This window comes from Plecotus auritus, assembly GCF_963455305.1.
Source record: "Plecotus auritus genome assembly, chromosome: 11".
In the NCBI taxonomy this organism is placed as follows: domain Eukaryota; kingdom Metazoa; phylum Chordata; class Mammalia; order Chiroptera; family Vespertilionidae; genus Plecotus; species Plecotus auritus.
In genome coordinates, this window is record NC_137777.1 from 4,344,275 (window position 1) to 4,368,451 (window position 24,177).

The 24,177-nt window shown below is 40.4% G+C and overlaps 1 protein-coding gene across 12 annotated transcripts in view; it reads right to left on the bottom strand.

Annotated features, from left to right (window-relative positions):
* Positions 1 to 23,840, bottom strand: part of PHF20L1 (PHD finger protein 20 like 1) — a 60,983-nt gene extending 37,143 nt beyond the window's left edge. For 3 of the 12 annotated variants that reach the window (XM_080646165.1, XM_080646155.1, XM_080646158.1), the window contains exons 1-4: positions 23,536 to 23,813; positions 20,891 to 21,006; positions 4,956 to 5,127; positions 4,729 to 4,813 (exon numbers count right to left, since the gene is read on the bottom strand). In XM_080646165.1, coding sequence (XP_080502291.1) covers positions 4,729 to 4,813; positions 4,956 to 5,127; positions 20,891 to 20,973 — 340 coding nt within the window. In that variant the 5' untranslated portion in view covers positions 20,974 to 21,006; positions 23,536 to 23,813. Of the gene's footprint in view, positions 1 to 4,728; positions 4,814 to 4,955; positions 5,128 to 20,890; positions 21,011 to 23,535 lie in introns of all 12 variants that reach the window. The other 9 variants (XM_080646156.1, XM_080646166.1, XM_080646160.1 and 6 more) reach the window with 9 other exon arrangements.
* Between the last annotated feature and the right edge of the window lie 337 nt (positions 23,841 to 24,177).

A 24,177-nucleotide genomic window follows, 5' to 3' on the forward strand; every position in this document is an offset into this window, starting at 1 on the left:
TTGCATGTAACTCTCATTTTTACTGAAGGACTGTCAAATTTATTTTGTAAGAATTTAAATATATGTTTAAAGAACGTCAGGTGTGTTATACTTGGACTAAAATAAAATCACTATTTACAAAAATATGTAATACTTCTATAAACATGTGCTCTCCTTCAAAGTCTCTTTCCAATGAACAGACAGAAAGATGTGGTATGTGAAAAAGCCATTTTCTCAGGAAAGCATCATTTCTTTGGCAACAATAAACCAGCAAGTAAGAATTACAGTTAGACTTTTAAGCTAGAAAATCCTCTACAGGTCACTGACGTAAAAGTCCCCCGGTTCAGATTAACCCTCTAGGCTCCCGGGAGGCCAAATGCTCATCCAGTGATAGCTTCACAGCAGCACTGCCATAACCCCACCCCCAGGCCTCTCCCACTACCGCATCCTCTTCTAAGGACTCCAGGTTCCGTCTGCACGTCTATTACAAAGCACACTGACTTCTTGTAACAGACACATGCTTGCAAGCCAATAAAAGTCAGTACTATCAGGAAACATAGAAATTCCAGGAGTTTTCTATCATTTCCTGTACAAGTGAGAGAGGAGTGTCACTTTGAAGTAAACAGACACTTGGCCTTTACAGAAGAAATGTAAACAGTAAGTGTGATAATTGGTATTAATGGCTTTGAAGCTGGCACAAAGCCAATGACATATATGTGCAAAGATTTTTTATATATAATTTGAATTTCATATCCTCCTATAATTAGCATAATGCACAATATTGCAGATACATAGATCTAAACTCAAGTTATGAAAAAAAGCTGATTATTTGATAGCAAGGAGATAAAGACACGGGAAATTCTGAGCATGCCACACCGCATGTTCACCTTACACTACCTCCTCCTGCAACTGTCCTCCTCCGTCTTCAACATGGCATTCCCATTCCAGATGAGAGCAGGCTCACCACCACCACTGTGCACCCCTCCCTCCTCCCCTGGGTCACTCGCACTGTCCCCTCTGCTGTATGCCTCGCCCTTTCCTAACTCCAGCCCACTCTTCACGCATCAGCTCCTCAAATCCCACCCTCACATGAAAATACCCTTGACCGCTGTCTACACTGATGTGCCTCCTCTTTAAGACACATTACAAACACTTAGGAAGTTCACATCTGTTTAGTTCCGTGAAGCCTTTGCGGTGAATAGAGGGCTTACTTTTGCCTTTTTTTTTTCCTTTGTCCTTTTTTGGGGGGTAAAGGAGCAGGCTCATCCAAAACGTGCGGCTACAGAAATCACAAAATAACTACATCTAGGGGAGATTTTCTTTTTCTTTTTTAAAGGATTTTTCTACATTTTGTTTTTAACTACAAAAGTACTATTTAAAATACAATACGGAAATGTGAAAGGAGAAAGTTAAAGTTCCCATCTTCTCAGGGTTAGTAATGACTTAATAATTTGGTATGTACCCCTATAGATCTTTTTCAAAGCATGTATGCGTGCATACACATGAGTATATAGGTTTTGGGGTTTTTACATGTGTTCTACAATTCTCTTTTTAAAGTCATTTCTAAATCATAGTTCATTAAGGATCTTCTGTCGTAGATATTCTGGTCCTAAATTTGCCAATCTGACTTTCTTCAAAGAAGGTAAGTCAGGTTTATCTTGTTTGAATTGCTCAGCCCATCCTTTGCTCCCAAAATAGCTCTGGGCTTCCCAAGAGAAGGGCGGCTCCGAGCCGTGGGCAGCTCCCACTGGCTGTTCAGAGAGATTCTACCTAGTCATCATTTTTCAGTCCCTTTTCTTTTGCTTTTTTTTAAATTTAAATTTATATTATTGACACTATTACAGATGTCTCCCATTTCCCTCTTTGCCCAGTTATACCCCGCCTTTGGCCCTCCCCACACTGCTGTCTGTCCATGGGCTATGCATATATGTTCTTCGGCTAATGCTTTCACCTTCCTTTATCCAGTATTCTCCTCCCCTCTGACATCTGTCCATCTGTTCCATGCATCCATCCTTCTGGTTCTATTTTGTTCGTCAGTTTATTTTGTTCATTAGATGCCACATATTAGAGAGGTCACATGTTTTTCTCTGACTGGCTTATTTCGCTCAGCATAATAATCTTACCCATGCTGTTGCAAAGGGTAAGAGTTCCTTCTTTTTTACAGCTGTGTAGTACTCCATTGTATAAATGTACCACAGCTATTTTATCCACTCATTTACTGATGGGCACTTGGGCTGTTTCCAGATCTTGCCTATTATAAATAACGCTGCTATGAACACAGGAGTGCATATATTCTGTCTCGTGTTTGGGGATTCTTAGGATATATACCCAGAAGTGGGATCACTGGGTCAAAAGGCAGCAATGATTTTTTAAAAATATATTTTTACTGATTTCAGAGAGGAAGTGGGGGAGAGAAAGATAGAAACATGAACGATGAGAGAGAATCATTGATCGGCTGCCTCCTGCACACCCCACACTGGGGATGAAGCCTGTAGACCAGGCATGTGCCCTGACCAGGAATTGAACAGTGACCTCCTGGTTCCTAGGTTGACGTTCAACCACTGAGCCAAGCTGGCTGGGCAGCAGCAATGATTAAAAAAACAACAACAACAAATTATATCTGCCAATGCCTTTCTAAGGGCTCACTTAAAAATAGCTCCTAAAACAGCAGAAATTGCAATCTGTATCATCACTCTTCCACTAACGTGAGCTTACCTTTCTATAGCACATGCCCACGGACAATGAAATAGGATAAAGAACGCAGCAGCCCTAACCGGTTTGGCTCAGTGGATAGAGCGTCGGCCTGCGGACTGAAAGGTCCAGGTTCGATTCCGGTCAAGGGCATGTACCTTGGTTGCGGGCACATCCCCAGTCGGAGATGTGCAGGAGGCAGCTGATCAATGTTTCTCTCTCATCGATGTTTCTCTCTATCCCTCTCCCTTCCTCTCTGTAAAAAATCAATAAAATGTTTTGTTTGTTTTTTAAAAAAAGAACGCAGCAGTTGTGTTTCCGAGTATGCTGCAGGTGTGTGCATGCATGCACGTGGGTATGCATATTCCCAGGGAGCTTTAAGCATGGAAGGAAGGTCCCAAAGCTCAACACACTTAAAGAAAGCGCTCTTCGTTAAAACAGCACTGTCTAAGTTCACTCCGTTTCGTCTTGTTTGGGGTGGACACTATTATCCGACAGGACTGATTCACTACTTCTCCCTTTCCTTCCACAAATTGATACTGGCTGCCTCCTCCGCACTGGGCTCTGGACTTAACCCCTGGGGAGCCCACGTGTGTAAGACACGGGAATATGAGCCCCGCAACAGAGTTCTCCAGAAGCCTAAGTGCACAGTGCGATAAAGGCCCCGCTAGAGGAGGAGGAGGAACCCACAAAACTGCTATATCCCCTCAACTCTTCCTGTGGTCAGGTGACTGGAGGTAATACAATCAGAGCCATGTTTGTTACTTTAACTCATTAAGACAATACATTGCAATAAGACCTTTGTAGACTTATAATCATACATTCTAGCTGGCTGACTATGACTTACTTTTTCACACCTAACATTAATATATCCTTTAAATGTTCTCCTCTTCTATCTTCTCTTACCTCCTATGTTTTCTCAAGTTTGCTGTTAGTTTAAAACCTCAGCTTAAATCCCTTCCATGATTCCCATCACTTCCAAATAAAATTCAATTTACTTCTATTTTTTTTAGTTCAAATTCTTCAGCAAGATTACAAGACACATACACCTATCCTGGCTTCTCTCTCCAGCCTCTTCCCCTGCTACCCTCTCCCTGTAGAGGAACCCTCCACCCCAGTCACGTCAGAGACTACGGTTCCCAACAAGCACATGCCTCGTCCTGTCCTTCGCATGCACCATTTCTTCCGTTCCCGCTGTAACTGGCTTCCTTGCCTTTCAAATCCAATTGAAAGGAAGTGTCCTCTTACTTAGATTGAATGCTCTTCTTGCAAAGAAGCTGTCACACAATGTGTGTTTCTTTAGTAAAAATAGTAAGTGGTCAAGTTTAAGAAATAATTGTGACAGAAAAACTAAATGTACTACCTACCAACTTGAAAGATCTACTTACAAGTATTTCACAACTGTTTTAAAGGCTATTTTTTAATAAGAAATTTAAAAAATAAAATAAGTATATTTCCAATAATGATTTAAATATTCTCATACCTTTTCAAATTAATCACCCTACAAGTTCTGTTTTTTAAATTCATTATCTTTACAACAGACTTACTGGGTCTTATGACACTCTAACACACCTGATTTCTGGGTTATTTTCAACATTTCTGATCAGCTCAGTAACTTTTGCTCAGTATCAATATTAGGTACTACAAAAGGCTATTAGGGAAATTAACTCTCAATTATCTATAAAAATTAAGAAAAATGGTACAAGGGAAAGGGTAAAAAGGAAAGCCTCAAACTGAAGAAGTTCCGTCCTCTTTCCTCAGCAAATACTGCAGAGTATTTCACTTCCCAGTTGAACTGATCTGAATTTCCCTCTAACGCTTCATCACCCTCTGGTTGAGATGAGCATCTAAAATTAGCTTAGACAACAAATGGAAAACAGAGAAACTGAAATAAAAAGCATACAACTTAAGCCTGTGAACTGAAAACTGAAAAAATTTTACCAACTATTTACCTCTACTAATTTAAACAGTTTATTCAGGCATTAATTAAAGTTAGCAGCACAGTTAAAATGTTACTGTTAAGCCCATCTTAAATCTCAGATCGCTTCAGATACATACCTTCTTTGTTAATCGCTTCGATCTTGGCAGGGTAATAGCGACAGTCTGTCCACCGAGCCAGAACTTCTTCTCCGGCTTTAAAATCCTAGTTTAAACAACTTTTCAGATCAATACCATGTATAATAAATAAGTGTTTCCTTAATAAAAATAAGCTTCTGCAGACTTTAATAGAATTCCTTTTAAAATACATCACTACACATCTAGCAAATGAAGAGCTTGCTACTTACAAAGAAGTCCTCCTCATCCTTCAGGCCTTCCTTTCTCAGTGAGGGCCTCTCCAGGGGCCGCAGTCTGTTGCTATCCCAGTAAATCCACTCGTCATAGCGATGACTCCAGCGCTCAAAATGGACCAACATCTTGCCCTCCTCATAGTCGATTTTTTCAATTCGTGATGGATACCTCAAAAATAAAGAGAAAATTCTTACCTTTGTTTACACAAAGTATTAAGAAGTATGAACTACCACTTACTGTTAAAACCTCAAACAAAAAACATGGGTCCATACTTTTAAACTATTGAACCAACTAAGTTTCCTTTCTTATTTTTGTCTTTTTTAAAAATGATTGCTCTCAATACCTAATGAAATAAACACTGTGATAAATTCCCAGTGGAGCCTTAAACATATTCCTACTTTTGACCCAATAATTCCAATTCTAGAACTATATATACAAAACATTTATCATAACAAAGAAATGTAAAACCATCTAAAAATATGGTTAGAAAAACTGATGACTATCTACAGCTACCCAAACAATGGTATAGCCACTGATTGGAAAATTACAGGATTTAAATGTGGTGTTTACGAAGAAATTTCCTATACATTCCAATATTTTACAATGAGAATCAATGATGGTGGAGAAAGCTTAAATTTAAAAATATAAAAATGACATCCCAGTGTTCTGCTTCATGTGCGATGATTCTCCTACAATTAATTTCAAAGCAGAAATTAGTTAACTGGGTACTTTTAGAAAGGAAAACTGCTTCATCATCCCTAATGTACTCCAGTAAATGTTCACAGATGACTCAATTTGTTTAAAAGGAACCATTAAATAAACTTAAGAACTCAAAAATAGCACATGGTAGATGACTCAGCCCTAATAGTTTGTCATATTTTTGCTAGTTTATTATAAATCTGAAACTTTCTTTTTCATCTGGAGAATTAGCTTTAAATATAGAGCATGACAGAAATTCAGAAACTGACTACGCCCTGCTTACAGACACGCATGCTCGCCAAAGCTCCTCTACATTTTCTGGGCTGGCTCACTCTCTGCAGAGCCTGTCCCCCACTTGGTTTGGCGCTGGACTGCTTGGGGTTTCCGCAGACGCTGCGCTCTGCCAAGCATTCGTGCTTTGCCCATTGTCTCCTCCGCCTCACCCTGACCCGCCCTTCCCTTCCTCTGTACACTCATCATCCCACACTTGGGTGAACGTGTAAGCACTTGCGTGAAGACTTCCCCAACTGCCGCCCAGTGCTCAGGGCACCTGTCTCATCACAATGGTCCCCGGGCAGGTTCCTAACGCGCGTGCTGTGCAGCATTTGCTGCCCTTGCGACACTAACGTGGGACACACCAAAAGGATCCTGTGGTCTAACAAGCTAAGAAAATATTGGCTGTTAAAAAGTTAAACTGCTCCCCTGACCGGTTTGGCTCAGTGGATAGAGCATCAGCCTGTGGACTCAAGGGTCCCAGGTTCGATTCCGGTCATGGGCATGTACCTTGGTTGCGGGCACATCCCCGGTGGTGGGTGTGCAGGAGGCAGCTGATCGATGTTTCTCTCTCATTGATGTTTCTAACTCTCTATCCCTCTCCCTTCCTCTCTGTAAAAAAAAACAAAATCAATAAAATATATTAAAAAAAAAAAAAGTTAAACTGCTTTCTAATTGAAAGACTTCTGGATCCTGTTAACAAGATGGAGATAAAGCATTCACTGTTACCCACGGAATACTTGACATGTCTCGGGATGGTTAGCATATTAGGGAACATGCTGTAAGAAGCCATTCTGGCCTGTGACCTCGGGAATAACTGAGGCATGTCCACCTTGTATCCCACAGCACCCAGGACAGTGACAGACACACCCCGGCCACTCAGGAAATGCAGGGCATGCGCAGGAAGACTGCATATTTCTTCAGAACTAAGAAGGCCGCTGACCCCATTACAACCTGAGGTTGGGTCTTACTCTGGGTCTGGGGAGTGGGTGTGGGTGAGGAGTAGGTGCTGGAGGAAGCAGTGAGCATGGCACACCCACTGCGCCCTCAGAAACGAACGGCGCCCTAATGCCAATCGCTGGCAGCGCTGCTCCAATTTGTTTTTGTTGCTCCGGTATTTTTAAATATGAAAACTGTCAACAGCATTAAGGGGAGCCTAGGAATTTCATTTCTTTTTCAGCCTTCACTAGCCATTTAACTACTACAAAGAGATTTTCTATCAGTTACAAAAATTGATAAATTTCTCCCCAAACATAAAAACCTCTAATTTCACCTATTTATTATCACATCTTTTAAATTTTGAGTAAAAAGTGCGGGGCTTGTTCTTAGGTTCCTTCACATTCTAAGTGTACCCAACCTATATACTTGAAACATTTCTCCAAGTGAGAAGAGTAACAGAAACAGAGGCAGGCGTTATCTTTATTGTCACAATATGATTCAATTCAATGCAATCAGAATCTGAGTTCAAATCATTTTTAAGTAACTTATAGTTTTCCTAAAATACTTCAAATTCTGTTGGCTGAGAGGATGCTAGATGCAACAACCAGACTAAAACTTACATCTGGGGAACTTCTTCAGGATAATTAACACGTTATACTCTTTAGATAGTAAACATCTAGAGAGATGTAAACTTTGGACGAAGGCCAAGAATTCAGTAACACAAATACCCAAGATATTCTATTTTAATGTTTACAGTGTCTACTAACCTAACTTTGAATCTTAAAAAGGTGTCAGAAATACTACTACTAGCAAGAAGTTCCAAATTTCTGTTCATTCATTCAACACATCCTTGGGGATTATTAAGATTAAGGCACTGGTGAGGCACTGCTGGTGGGGAACAGGAAGCACCATTAGCGCCTACCTTCCAGGAGCTTAGCTCAGAGTCAGATGAGGAGAGAGGAGAATCAGAATATGTACTGAGAATCGACGTGTGTCGGCTCTATGTTCTTTCCATAGTGAGTGTCAACTGCTTTTCATATACCTTATCTCAGTGGATCCCGGTAACCACCCACGGTATAGATAACAGGCCCCATCTAACAGATGAAGATGAGGAGTGCCTAAGAATACCTGTGGTAGAGTATTCAAAACCAAAACTAACTGGCACAAAAGCCTATAGAAGGAATGCGATAAGGCCTGTATCAAAGTGGTTATATTATGCATGGTAAACTGGTAAGTATATACAAAAGTTTTATATAGGATGTTATTAATAGTTCAGAAGAAACTGGAAAGTTCACTAAAGGTCCTTGGGAGACACTGTTTATGTTGCTCTTGGTGGGGGACTTGTAGGATTTATACTTAATGAACACTGTGCAAACAAAGGTCAAGGATACACACAGAGCATACCCCATTTATTCACTCCATTCATTTACTTAAAATCATGATGTGGCCCTAGCTGGTTTGGCTCAGTGGATAGAGTGTCGGCCTGCGGACTGAAGGGTCCCAGGTTCAATTCCAGTCAAGGGCACATGCCCAGGTTGCAGGTTTGATCCCCAGTAGGCGGTGTGCAGGAGGCAGCTGATCAATGATTCTCTCTCATCATTGATGTTTCTCTCTCTCTCTCTCTCCCTTCTTCTCTGAAATCAATAAAAATATATTTTAAAAAAACACACAAAAACCATGATGTGGCTCAAGTTTGACAACAGGCCAAGACAATGAGGATTCAGAAACAAGTCCACACCTCAAGGATCTCATGTTCAGAGATTGAATGGGAATTTCACAAACCCAGTTCCCTGTGGCTAGACTATATGGTAAGCAGTAAGATAACTATAGAGAATTGTGGGACTCAGACTGGACTGGTTAACTACGTTCAAACTAAAGGGATCTGAAATAGCAAATTAATAAAATGATCCTTTATTCCACAAACAGGGAATTTCATAAAGTTTGTATTTCATTTGGTTATCAATTACACCCTAGAAAGAAAAAATCCTAACATCAAGATCATTGCTACATGTTAAAAAACGCAAAAAATGGCAATTTAACATATCACTTTACACAGTGAAATGACTTCCCTGTTCTAGCATATGGCCATAGTAATAATGCTTTGATACACAAAGTGAACGAAAAATACTGTTGAACAAATGTATGCACAAATGCCTCTCCATCTTGAATTACAGCATTATTTTGAGGCATTCTTTATGTTTTACAATAATTTAAGTGTGAATGGAACATAAGATGTTTCATACTGAATTTGGACGAGGTGGTGATAATGTTTCTACTTTGTCATCTTTAAAGGCTGGGTCATGGGAAGCTGCTCGGAAACAGTGATGAGGCAGAGGCCCAGACCTTTCTGACAGGTCTGTGAAGTGAATGACAGGGTTCAGAGTTAACCATTTGTACGCCACGAGCATCTGCAGACGCAAGCAGTGGACCCTTTTTCATTAAATTCAAAATATCGTGGCAGTTAACTGGTTAAGACAATTAGCAATAGGAAGAAAACACCATGGTTGGCCTCTCTCAAGAGTTCAGAAGAAAGAGATGGAGAGAAGGCAACTTCACCAGAAGTATGAATCCTCAAAATTTTACATGGAGCTCTTGCCCCTTATCATGTTTCTGCAAAATACCACACAATCCCACTCTCTTCCCTATTATAATCCCACTTTGAAAGCCATGGATTGCTTAAATAATATTTACTTGTGCAGGAAGTGAGGAACTGCCTCCACTGCTCTGGGTCCACCTCACTCTCATATGTCATTTGCACTTGAATCCTAGAAACAGTTCGCTATCGGCCAACTTTACAAGAAAAATGACCCACCCTAAAATTGGTCTTTCTGGTTTATTAGGCTTAATGGAAAGGGACAGCGCTCAGAAATACTTAGAAGACCTTATAAAGATTCTTGCTGAATTTAATAAAAGTTCATTCATATAATTGTTCTACTGTAATCTCTCAATTGATTTCAGCATTATTTTGATGCACTCTTCATGTTTTATAATAATTTAAAATTGATCACTCAGGTCAGTCTTCTAAAGAGCAAGAAACCAACATGGTCCCAGATGAATCCCTACACTGGCTTACATTGAACTGTTTTACACGGGCAGGTCCTGACTCACCCAATAGACAAAATGTTGTGTGTATGTGGTATAGATGTGTATGATCGATGATTCTTTTGAGGTGTGGATTCCCAATTTGAATCAGATTTTCAAAGGGGTTTATGATCAAAAAGGAAAATAGTTCTGGAAGGCAAAATCATCTATCAACATTCTAACTACAATGTGCCATTATCCTTGGAAGGAAGAAATAAATGAAGAGCATGCAACTACGCCAGAACCATAGTCTAATAGATTTTTTAAAATCCCTTTATATTCAATGTAGTTACAGTAAAACAAACTTTATCTGAATTTAGGGAACTCATTCTGATTTGTCATCTAGTTTGATAAATCCAAATTTTTACCTCTATTGGTAAAGTCAACCATAATGAAATGACACCGAAAATCCTTGATATACTTATGACCTAGGATTTCCTGCACTTACTTAAGCAAAAGAAAAGAGTTGTTAACTACTCATTGATAGGTTACAATCCACTGAGCAAGGCCAGACAATATTGAATATACATCAGAATTCACTTGGAGATTTAGCTAATCATTTAAATAAATGCCATATTAATAAAAAAGGCAAAGTATTTTTCAAAATTGCCCCAATAAATTATTCAAATTATGTTTTTAATAAGCCATTTTGTTAATATAAAGACAATAAAATTTCTAATTTGTATAACTTTAAAAATTAACACGTTCTCTTTCAAACCATTTACTCAGCAAACACTGTCTCTAATTCACTATGTACCAGACACTAAAAAGTAGGAACAAAGCTACAAATACAAATAAGACATTATTCCAATCAACCAAATTCAGGAGGGAAGGAAGAGAAAAGGAGAGTCAAACAAGTTAATGCAAACACAATATAATGTAATACCTAGCACAATAAAGATCTATTACAGTAACACACAGCAAGTACAGAAATTAGATTTTCTCCTAGATAAAGTACTTCTTCGATTTTCGAAGAATGAAATAACTTGAAATCTGACTTAAACATATCTAAATGTTAGCAGAATCTTAAAGGGGTTAGGATTAACATTTCAAAACAGTTTTGTGTATAGAAACTTAGTATTAAAAAAAACTAACATGGTATCATACAAAAGACAAAAACATTAGAAGAAATAGAGAGATAAGAACCTCCTTACATATGACTGTTATGAGGATTACTTGCCAAATAATAAACATTAATGTAGAATATAATCCAAAGCAAACATAACATCCTTATAACTTAGTAACCTTCTAAAAATGTTAGCTTCCTGGGGGCACTTTAAATTTACATTATACTCTGTAATTTTCAAAAGGGTTTTCTCACCCATTCACTCATTATTATAACTAAAATAACAATGTCACCTACTATTGTTATAGTATTTTTGAATGAACTGCCTTTAGATAGTGCATGTTGTTTACACCTTAGAACACACTGAAAACAAAAATGTTTTGACTAATTCAAACTCTGTATTCCAAAATGAAGTATAAATACAAATGAATCTAGACTTTCAAGTGCATTCAGAAGATAACATATCAAAATCACATCTTCTCCAACACTGAATACCACGTCCCATCACATCATCCCTCAGTTCCTCTTCTCAGAGCCACTCATCCCCTCGGACACCCATCCAGGACAACCTAGCGAGGGCCCTGCTTCCTGCCTGTCACAGCCTCTGCAGCAGGTAACGGGTACGATCAGAGCTAGCTGTGTCTTTTCCTTTGGAAGCTGTGGCAGCACCTTTCAAATTAAGGTTTCATTTCAGATCACTGGATTTAAACTCCTGTTCTCCTCTACCTCAGCATCTGAACCTCCTGCCATGTCTACATTCATTCACACCACCAGTTCTAACCAATCAAAAGACCTACACCAGAGCCTTTATACTCATTACCATCTCCCACTATAAAAAAATTCCTTTCCTACTCTACCAAAAAATGCCACCGGTATTGTACTCAGCACTTATGTACGCCATGTAATTTGTTCAGACTAACATGACCAAAGTCCTCATTATTTAGTTCCGTCACAAAACTCGAAACTCTAGCAGGGTGCAGTCCAACCAGTGCTATTTAATGTTTAGCTCTTAAAATATTATTTTACTGCTATAGCACCAGATATGCTTATATGCCTATTGATTAAAGCCTTAAGAATTTACACTGACTCCTCTCCCAGTAGATTCTACTTTCTTAGAATAACTAATGCCCATGCTATTGCCATTATTAAAGCTAACATTTATTAAGTGCCTACCACGTGGCAGGAACCATGATAGGCTCTTACTATGCACTGCCTTGCTTAATCCTCAAAGGACCCTGAGTTGGGTAATGCCATTTCCCAGTTATTAAAAGGAGGTCACAGAGGATCTGAAAGGCTAAGAAACTAGCTCCCGAACTGAGGTCTGTCTGTCTGTCTGTCTGTCCAAAAAGACTGCTTTCCATTGGATATGTAATCTACATCTTGCAGCTGATACTCTTCAGCTCCTGTCACACTTAGTGCAATGTTTCAAATATAGGGGCTTTTACCAACAGCTACTGAAAACCAGTAACAACCTCAAATTACATTGTTTATTTTTTCTTGAAAATGTAATCTTCTGCTTTTGATACAAATAAAATTCCTAAAATTGGTTTTGTTGGCCCAAAGAGTATAAAAAACAACTTTTATTATGTTGTACAAAATAAGTATGCAAAAGTAGCTTGCTTAACTTTTATGATGTTTGAAAATTTTCATAATATAAACTTAAAAATCAAGATAGGAAATCTAGGATGATTTTATAAAACTAAGGAAAACACGTAGTGACTTTAAAAATGAAGTTCAATTTGCCAACCTAGCATGACAAATTATCTCAGTTTTCAAGCAATAAGTCACAATTCACTTGCCATAATTTTCTCCAATGGTGATCAGATTTCACATCAACCCACCAATTTGCAATAAACTTTGCTGGGCACCTTTTGTAAATGATAGGGGCCATGGCTGAATATATGTGATTTCATTTAAGTACCTTATACTTGAGTACCTTACCGTATCAATTTCTAATTTAATAAAAAAAATTGTGTGTCCTGACTAATGACCTGTGAGAGGTAGTGATCAATAGTTCTTCAAATATAAAGTCATATAAAAATACTAAGAAGCCGGGACTCTTATGAAAAATAGCAAAACTAAGCTACCTTTTCAATATCATGTTACTGTTTTTAAATTATACTACGGACATTTAAAATGTAAAACTAGTATTTTTTTCCTGCAGTTAAAATAAATCATTTGAAAACAAAATTAAATACCCTTAAGCATCTACAGATAACAGTCTGTCTGCTCGGTAAAGCTGGGCTTGCAAACCTTCTTTTAGTAGAGCTACCATGATAGGTAAGTTATTTCCCAACGAGCGGCTTTGATCAACTCCCCACCGCAGAATAAAGCATTATATACTGCAATGTGACAAGTGTAAAACCTAAAATACATAACATTCAGCAGAAATGATGTAACAAATAGGGAGTTGGATACCTGTTGATATGTGATGGCGGAGCTCCAACCAAATGTGAGATAAGCAAATAAAACTGTCCCATATCTTGGTCCAATCTGTGCCATTACATGAACATGCATACACACACACATAGCACAGCACAAGCCGGAGGTTTCTGGACTTTACACTGTTATACAGTTATGAGGGAGGCTAGGAAATCATCGGCTCGAAGATTGGATTCTAAGGTAACCTTATGAGGAAGACTCTAGGACAGACAGACCTGAAATTAGCCTGCCTTGCAGAAGTGCTATAATTCCAGGGAAAGAGAGTGACGTGGGCATCCTGGACCCTCGGGGCCCTTCTACACCAGAAACGTGCACATCACCAGCACAAGTCAGGAACTAAGATGGCCTGTGGACACTGAGCCCAGCTGCTTCTGGAGCTGAGGCTCAAAGCTCCAGGGCATCTCTATGAGAAGCAAAGGGGTATGGTAAGAGATCACTAGACTTGAAGCAAAAGAACCTACAAGACTTGGTTGGATCTTTTGGCCATGTCACCTGGAATAAAACAGTAACATCTCAGAACCTCAAACCTGTCAAGGGCCTAAACCACACTATCCAGCCAGGTGGGGCTGGAGACTGCAGAAAGAGGAGCAAGAACACTGAGGAAAGTATATGCAGGTCAATATATCCAATCCTACTGAAAAACAGCAAAAACAGATTTCTGGATCGTATCATTGTGCAATGTACTCACATCTTATTTCCTCTGACTAACGTAAAGAATTAGAATCAGACTATAAATCCTGGTATTTCCATTGCTATTCAGATCAAAAACTTTATCTTCTGGTTCATAATTCTGTATAGTTTAGACCAGTGGTTCTCATATGTGCACCCCAGACCAGCAACATCAGCATAACCTGGAAACTGGTTGGAAATGCAAATAATTGGGCTCCCTCAGACCTACTCAGTCAGAAGCTGTGGGTGTCAGGCCCTGCAATCTCTGCTTAACAAGCCCTTCAGGTGATTATGACAGAGACTAAAGTTTGAGAATCACTGCTAGACTTTGCCGGAATCACTTCCAAACTTTAGTGTCAATGAACCTTATAAGAGAAGAATTTGTTAGTAAATTGGTACCACATAGAAAGTTCGTGACCTAAAGTGTCCTACTGGACAAATATACTTTTTTAAACCAATAGTTATGACTCCAAATAATTTCAAAATTAAACCATTAATGGAAAAACATTTAAAAGAGTGATAGAGCTGGTTGGATAAAGGGTAAATAGCTGCCTAATACCACTAAACTCCACATAGTTAAAAACCTCTAAATTTCTGTTCCAAAATATATTCACCTTTCTCCATTTTTTTCAACTCATTTTCTCTCCTAGTGACCAGCAATTTTGAACAAACTATATATGACTTCTACCCCTTGTCTAGCTTACTTCTGCCTCAAGTCTGTTACATTCCTATGAAAGACATAGAAACCTGCCATCACTTCATCACTGAACAGGTGGAAAGCAGACTTTAAAACTGTAAGTTTCTAATTCAAGGGACCCGGAATGTCATCTACTAAGTCATGCCCTCATTTTAAGGACATTAAAGCAGAAAGAACTCTCCAAAGTCACACAGTTCATGGCAGAACAGCATTTAGAAGCCACATTTCTGACTTCCAGTTAAATTAACTTGCATTTCTAATCTTGCTGTCAACATTTTTTTTGTAGGGAGAAGAAAGGAGAACTTTATCTTTAAAAGTTTATGGGGCTTTCTTTTGTGGAAATTTTAAAACTGAAGAACTCAAGTGCTTGTGCACTGGTATAGACCTGCTTGATGACTAAAACTGAAAGTTCCCTTAGATCTTAAGTTTCAAAATGTGTGACTTTCTCAATGTAAACCATCTCAGAATTTAAGAAGAAATTTTGTTCATTTCAATTTGAAGTTCTCTGCAGCAAGGGTCCTTAATCTGGAATCCATCAGTAAGTTTTCAAGGAGCACCATAATATACAATTCAATTATTTTCACTTATAGATGTGACTGTACAGTTTTCTGAGTCTATACTAGAAGCTGAAATTAGGTTCTCTAAGGTAGCTAGTGGCTCAAAATAAGAATCATTACTTTTCAAGTACACAGATATTTAGGAAAACCCAATTTATAAAAAGACAAAATTTTATTCATATTAGCAAAAGGATCTCTATTTAAAAAGTATTCACCTAAGGTTTCTACAAGTTTCAAACTTACCTAATATAATTAAAATATGACTTCAGGTTTTAAATTTGGTTCACATACTACTTTCAAGAGCCTTTTTCTCCAAATACAGACTGCACAACTTATCTCTACAATGTTTCCTTTTGAAAAGCTAAATCCAATTAGGAAAAAGTAACCCTTTCTATTCAGAAAACATGTACTCTTATTTAAATTAGAAGGTATTTGTACTTGGTACAATCTAAACTTCCTCAACTTTCCCACTCTATTAAAATTATGTTCATGAACATTTTAAAAACTCCCATTTGCAAATGTTCCATACAGTTCAAAACACTCCGAATGTGTGGAAACAGCATTTGCCAACTCAAATTTATACTGTTCTATCAAACTCTGACACTTGAAGGCATCTCCACATTTTTTAATCTTTCATTTTCCTTTCCTTTAGATCTAGAAGAGACCTAAATAGAAATGTCCCCAAAAACGTCAGAAGAGCATAACTCATCTGAATGTTTTAAATTGACTCCATGTCTCATTTTTTTCAGGAGTTAACACCAGAGCATACTACTTGACTTGTTTCATAATTAAATCACTTGCTATAGAGTAACTATTTTCATTTCAATCAAAAGACAAAGTTAAATCAGTAGTCAAACCAGTACAATTTAAACACTATTCAGAATGATTAGGTACTTTAATATTTGCAAGGGTGTTTTGTAAACCATAAAACTCTGCAGAAACAAAGATCTTATCATCACCTCAAAAACATGGAATATAAGCCCTAGCTGGTTTGGCTCAGTGTATGAGAGCGTTGGACGGCGGACTGGAAGGTCCCAGGTTCCATCCCCAGTGTGGGGCGTGCAGGAGGCAGCCTATCAATGATCCTCTCTCGTCATTGATGTTTCTATCTCTCTCACCCTCTCCCTTCCTCTCTGAAAACAATAAAAATATATTTACAACAAAAAACACACGGAGTATAGTTTGTTGCAATGACATACTTTTCCCTTTACATTTCAGGCCATTCTCATGTCAAAACAAAAGCTACACTGAAAAACATCCCCAAAGAATTATTTTTCAACTCTCCCTCTGCCCGGGCTTTATAATTATTATTTTGTAGAATTTGAAGCAAATTTAAACACATTATTTTATCTGATCCCTAAAATAATCCTGTGAGTAAATGCCAGTAATACTGCTTCATTTTACTGATAGGTCAACCAAGTTCAAGGGCTTACCCATATTTATAGGATCAGAAATATGAGTGTGACTTTGAACCTGCCTCTTTTGTCCTTAGAATCTTATAGTGTCTCCAATGTAACTCCAACTCTGAACTTTCCTTTCCCAAATATAATTCTGTAACAACAACCTGTCCATGTTCATTCTTGTGATGCTGTATTAATGAGATTATAAAACTGTCAAAGTTTGGATGTTCGGAGGTTGTGATGGAAAATATGATGGAGATAAGGTAGGAAATGCTGATGGTGTTAGCTGTAAACATTAGCATATTAAAAGTCTTTTAAAGGATTATTAAGATAGAAGTGAAATGTTTTAAGTAAAACTACAAAATGTTTAAAAATTAAAGCAACCCACACTGCTCAGTAGGAGTTAGGGTTAGTCAGCACAGAAGAAATCCAAGTGGGGAAAACCACACACTGGCCCTGAAGAAGACTGGCTTCTCACAGTGCTTTCTCAGGACTTCATTAGTATCAGTATCTAATCAAACCATCAATGAGTTCTCTGAGGTAGCTCTAAGGTTACTTTGAAAACAAGTAATAAATCATTACTTAAATATGTAGCGTGTATTTTTCAAGGCTCAAGTATCTTTATGAACTTTGAAGAATGTGGAATATGGCTTACTCAAGCAGTAATTATGTACTTTTCCTAAGAAAAACACATTGAGTCTTTCTATTAAACCAAAATGGGAACTTAACTTCCAGTTTATTTCTGTCCATTGAATTTAGAGGGTATCCTTTTGTTTGTATGGCACACAGTACAATTGTTTTCCTTTTTTATGCAGGAAAAGCCTCTTACACAGAGGACAAATTCACATTCTGGGTGCTCAACTGTCACAACTTTCCCTCCGCGTTTCTCTTTAAGGTAATGTAGCAACATGTGATGCTACTTCCTTAACGACAGATATCCAGTAATACTTATCATAAATGTCTCAGGTGCAAAGACAGCAACGTTTTCATTCCTGCTCCTCCCTCCCTGTCCAATGACTATAAGAGACTTTCCGATTGAATGAATGACAGTGGAAGACTAAGCATTAAAAATGGATGCAACAGAAGAGAATATGAAACAAAGTAGGTAAGGAGGGGTGGGAGAGAGAAGGGGATTATTTCAGTATATTTCAGGTATTAACTATTTTACCTTCACAAGAATATCAAAGTTTTTCAACACTCCCCCCTTCCACTCTTCTAAAAGCAAAAAATGGTAAAATTTACATGAAATACAGAATGGGACAATATGAATAAAGTTTATCTCATCCTATATAATAAAGAGGTAATATGCAAATTAACCCTAATGCCCTCACAAGATGGCTGCCTATGAGCAGGCTGGCAGCGGGGTGAGGGAAAGACAAACAACTGAACAAGTAGGCTGTGTGAGGTGACCAGGCCGGCATGGGGGGCAGGAAGAGGTGACCAGGCCGGTGGCAGGGGGGCAGTTGGAGGCAACCAGGCCAGCAGGGGGGGGCAGTTAGGGGCGACCAGGTTGGCATGGAGAGGCAGTGAGGGGCGATCAAGTCGGCAGGGGGGAGCATTTAGGGGCAATCGGGCCAGCAAAGGGGGGCAGTTGGAGGCAACCAAGCCGGCGGGGAGGGAGCAGTGAGGGGCGATCACGCCAGCAGGGGCGAAGGGGGCAGTTAGGGGCAACCAGGCAGGCAGGTAGGTGAATGATTAGGAGCCAGCAGTCCAGGATTGTGAGAGGGATGTCCTACTGCCAGTTTAGGCCCAATCCCCAGGATCGGGCCTAGACCAGCAGTCAGACATCCCCCAAGAGGTCCCGAATTAGAGAGGGTGCAGGCTGGGCTGAGGCGACCCCCCCATGCACGAATTTCATGCACTGGGCCTCTAGTTTGGAACTAAAATTGATTGGGTCTCACTGAACTTCTTTTGTGCCTCACAGAAAACTCAGTAAATATTAGCAATTAATTACTGTCCTATGATAAAGCACTGTAATACTAAATCATAGGGTCATCCAAGCCTAACAAGTTCTTGAAACTATTGATATTAATAAACAAAGTCACAATAGGAAAATTATTTTTTCAATTACCTAGAATATGCATATATAATACTCCTAATTATTTTTGAATTAAGGCATCAACTGTAGCAGTATGCTAAAATGTTCATATAAATAAGCTCATAAAAATCAAGCTGATGACAAGTTTCAATAATTATCACATGTAATTATTTTGGCTAAAGTTTATTTACTTTCAAGAGGCCATTATTATTTGGGTCATTAAAATTAAATCTAAACTTAATTAATGAGTACATATGCATGTTACCACCCTACCTAAGCACTTAACAATTTCGTGGTGAGAAGCATAAGACAATGAAAATATTTAAACTACAATTTTCATTTGTTCTCTGAAATTCCAAATACTCTAAAAGTACACTCAGGCTTGACTTATAAAGTGTTTCTTTTTTATAATCTTTTTACTTTAACTACTGGATTATCAATTTTAACAACTATTAAATAAAAAAAAAATTTCACCACTTAAAATGAATTTCTTACTAATATCTAAGTTAATTATGCTAATATCCCTGAAAGTCACTGAGAAAACTAATAAACTGTGTGCTTCTCCAAAACTGTTAGTTCAATTACAACTTGGTCAGTTTGAAAACCTAAGAAAATATATTACTATGAATTAACTAGTAATTTAAAAAGTCAGTAACTTAAAAAAAGAATTTAAGATTAAGATTAACACCAAGGAAGTGAGAAGTAACATTTCTCACACTCTTGTATCACACAGAGATTCAAAAGTCTGCCTTCACAGTAAAAAGCTTCTTTTGCTCACAACAGCCCATCACTGCTAAGCTGGCATGCTTTGATGCAGGCCCAATGCAGTGGTTCTCAATCAGGAGCGTGTCTGGAGATGATTTTCACAACCAGGTGGGATGCTACTGCCTGCTTCCCAGGTGCTGCCCAAGCCGCTACTGAGAACTGCTGTGTACACCTGCCACCTGATGAGAGTAACAACGAGGGCCCCTGCAAAGGAGTTACCCCTGAGGTGTAGCTGGAAGGCATGGGGCCAGACAGCTGTGCCTTCCCACCTCAAACTGCAGTCTCAAACTGTCCCAAAGCAGAGGCCACGGCAGAGTTCGTTCGCCAGGGGTCAGGGACAGGTGGAGAGTCCTAATGCCAGATGCTGAGAGACAAAAGCCCCAGGCTGGTCTACAGTCAAATGTCACAACACAAGGTTTTCTCCACCTGCCATTGCCAACTCAGGAAGCTGACTTAATACAGACCCATCAGAAGCACACCTACGATGCCCACCGTGTTCTGAAGGGAGTTGTAGTGAGAGAAAATGTCAACAAGCCTGGTAGACAGCCCTGGAGCTGCTAACTGCTAGACCCTCATCAGAATCACGGGCTTCCAGAGGGGCAAGGCGCACCACCCAGGAGAGGAACCCCTCCAGTGCCCCTCCCAGGGTAGGGGCTGAGAGTGGCACGGAGACAGAGTCCCAGAGAGCAGTAGAGGCCAGCGAAGTAGAATGAGGAGAGAGGACCCTCGTTACTCCTACTGTGGTCCCGTGACCTGTGCGTGTTGTGCTCCCTTCTCTCCTCTCCAGGTGGTGGCTTTATCTCATGTACCTGCTTTTCCCCACACCCCTAAGGGGTATGCTGAGGTGTCTGAGTTCACCACTTCTCACAGATGGCCAGGAAAGGGGAAGAAAGGTGGTTTGGCTTTTAGGTGGGCTAGTGAACAATGACTATGCTAACCATCAACAAATGCTGGAGTGTGAAAGTGTTATCCCAAACCTGGGAGCTGGTTATCTGGATTAATCCCCTCCTCCCACCACAGTACAGCTCCAGTTAACTCCACAAGGGTACTGACACTCTCTTCATAGCTCATGTCCTCCATACTCATCTGCAGTGCCCAAACACCTAAAATGCTTCTGACTAGCAACAGTGTTTAGGTGCTAAACCTGCAAAGTCTGAAGAGCAGGAAAACTGAAAACCAATGTGTACACATATTCAAAATGTGAATACGTTAGTGTTCCTGCCACAGTCAGAACAGCGATGAACCCACATATGCAAGACTACAAACACGTGCTTCATTCAGGTCAAGAGCTCCGATTTTCCATACCATTTCTGTAAGTAGTCCAGTGCCTCCAACCGAGCCCCAATCTCAAAAGTGATTCCAGGACGATTTGGGGGCTTTTTACTCATCTTGAGATACTATTCTTCAGTATTCTCTTTTCACTACCTCAAGAAAGGAAAAAAAGTTAGATTCTGATGCATAAAACGCATAAGGAATTAAACAAAAATTTAAAAACATTACAAGTTAAAGTAACTGCCAAATTTTTAAGAAATCTGAATATGATTATCAGTATCTCTAGGTAGAGTACTGTGCAACTTACAGGCAATCTTGAAAATGGATTAAGAAAAAAGACATTACACCTAAAACCTATTTTCTCATGTTGACCAATGTCACCTCAATCAATTAATACATATTTTAAAAAAATTTTAAAGGACATTAAAAAGATAACTACTTAAAAAGAATAAATAGATGGGCATTAAAACTAAATAATGGTTACCGTGCTTTAAATTGTAGCTTGGAAAATATCCAGGAAAACTCTCCACAGTAATGACTGAAAATGTTTTCCTGTCTTTGAAAAATCAAGACAGTTGAGTGTCCTGGAATATGACTAATGATTCTTGAGAACAAGTTAACCACATTTTTCAGCAAATGTCTACTGAGTGCCTTGTGACGCGAAAGGCTTTTGATAAGATACTGAGTGGCACACAAAATGGAAGAAGCAGTGAACATGCCCCTGCCGTGAAGACTGGTCATTCCTCTGTGATTAGGACTTCTCATTCCCTATGACCTCCCACCTGGGTAGCAAATGATTCAATAATTTTAACTTAACATACAAAGTTGCAAGGGAAATTTTTTTCTTATACTTCGCTGAATTCAATGAGCCACGATGAGGATTTTTTTCTGAGAATTCATTTCTACATTATTTCAATAGAGACAGGGCCTCTGTCAATTTCAATATTGACAATAAGTGGTTGTAACGGTTCAAACAAACACTACAAAGGAGTATCTACCTCTCTATTCCTCTCTAGATCGCCGACAGGTGGACTATTATCCTCTGGCCCCGATGGCCACACAGCACACTGAGGTAGCCTCTTTTCCGCTAAGGACCTAGTACCTGAGTAATTTAAGTGCATTTTAAGGCAGCCTTGCCAAAAGATAACAGGTAATCAGGAATGCAAAGGGATCCCTAAAGCCTTTTTGGATATTCAGAATGACTAATATGACAGTTCTCCCTCCCAGTTTAAAAAGGAAAACACACAAATATGTAATCGTTTTAATAGTTTGGTCACAATTCAAAAGGGACTACTTAACAATAAACACAGACTCATAGAGACAGAGAACAGATTGACAGCTGTCAGAGGGAAGGGGTTGGTAGGCTGGGTGAAAATGGTGAAGGGGGTAAGCAAAAAAACAAAACAAAAAAAACCCACACAACCAAACAAAGTTAAAAACAGACAACAGTATTGTGATTACCAGAGGGAAAGGGTGTGAGGAGAGGTAGAAGAGGGTTTAGGAGAGACAAATGGCGGTAGAAGACTTGACTTGGGGTGGTGATGTTTATAGAACGGTACACCTGAAACCCATACAATTTTATTAACCAAATGTCACCCCAATGAATTCAATAAAAATTAAATTTTTAAAAATAAAAAATAAATAAAACCAACTGTCCTTTACTTTTTGAAAAAACCTGATAGATAAGGGGAAAAATTAACACCAATACTTGCTATTTAAATATATAAAATCAAACTTAAATACTCATGACTGGGGCGGGGGGAGGAGGAATAATATCCTCCTGCCATGGCAGCAGCAAAAATTAGTGCATTAATGTTCACAGGAAGCGCGGCCAGGAGTTTATTTGGTGTAAAAGGAACAAAAATAAGACTATTTTAATAGAGGTCTCGTCAGTTTGCAACCTATAAGGCAGATCCCCAAATGTTGGTGCAAAAATCTAATCAACCTTTTCTGCTGTTCGTCACAGGAAGAGCTGACTTAGGGGCTCATTAACATCTTCTAGGCTCAAACTCAAAATCCCTAAGAAGTAACAGAGTTGAGACTATAATTCCCCGGGACACTTCCGTGTGAGTAATCAGAAAAGCTAGATGGCCTTTTCCTTGGGTGGACGGAGTAGGATGAGGAGGGATTTGAATTAAGGAAAAAGTCAAAGTAAAACGGGTCTATGGGACGGGAGGACCTGGAGCAAAAAGAGAAAGCGGGACAGAGAGGACGGGGAGGAGTGAAAATAGGAAGGAAAGAGTGGCAAAAAGTAAGGGTGGGTTAAGCTGTGGGAGATGTCAACTGGGTGGGAAGAGAAAATTAGCAAGAAGATGCAACACCTGGGAAGTGAAGCGAGGGTCAGAGAATGGCCGCGGGGCCAAAAAAAAAAAAAAAAAAAAAAAAAAAAAAGGTGGGGAGCGATGCGGGGCGGGAGGAGGGTGGCAGGAGACAGACAGGAAAGGCTCCGACAGCGCAGGCGGGACGGAGACGCCTCCAGGTTTGACAGCCGTCCGGCCCTCGGCAGGGGGGAAGGAAGGAGGGGGTGAGGGAGCGGCGGCGCCCAGACAATAGGGGCGGCGAGTGACGGGGAGGACGCGGGAGGGAGCGGGCCGGAGGGACACCAGCGTGGGGAGTCCCGGGCGGCCAGGCGGGGCCGGGTGGCCTCCTGCCCAGCTGCCGCCGCCGCCGCCTCTTACCGACTCGGCCTCCTGTCCGCACAGCAGCCGGGCCGTCCGGGGCCGAGCCGGGCACTAGCAGGGCGGCCAGCCCGGGCCTCCGCCACCGCCTCCGCCTCCGCCTCCGCCCAGGCAGCGCCGGGGAGCGAGAAGGAGCGAAGCGAACTGGAGCCTCGGAAATGGGTCGCGCCGAGGTCGCGCGGGAGGAAGCAGGTCCGAGCCCTCACGCCCGCTCGCTGTCCGCTGCCATCGCCGCCGCCGCTGCCGCCGCCGGCCAGCCCAGACGCGACGCCGGTCCCGGCGACGTCAGCCGCCCGCGACGCCCCGGAAGGGGCCTGGGCGCGTCACGTGGCTCGCGTGGGTTGGGCCCGGGCCGCGCAGCCGATTGGAGGGCCGCCTTGGGGGCGGGGCTTCGCGGCAGTTGGCTAGCGACGGGTGGGCGGGGCCCTGGTGAGCGGAGGGAGGAACGCGAGCTGGGGGAGCCCATTGGCGGTTGGGAAGAGTTGACCTTTGAGCGATCAGAAGGGAGCCTGTTGAATGTTATTAGTATTGATTTGATGGGAGCCAGGTCCCCACAACTCCTCCTGCCGGCACCCTGAACAAACTCCTGAAATGCACGACACGCTTTCTGAGATATCCACCCCATTCACATGAAAACAGAGC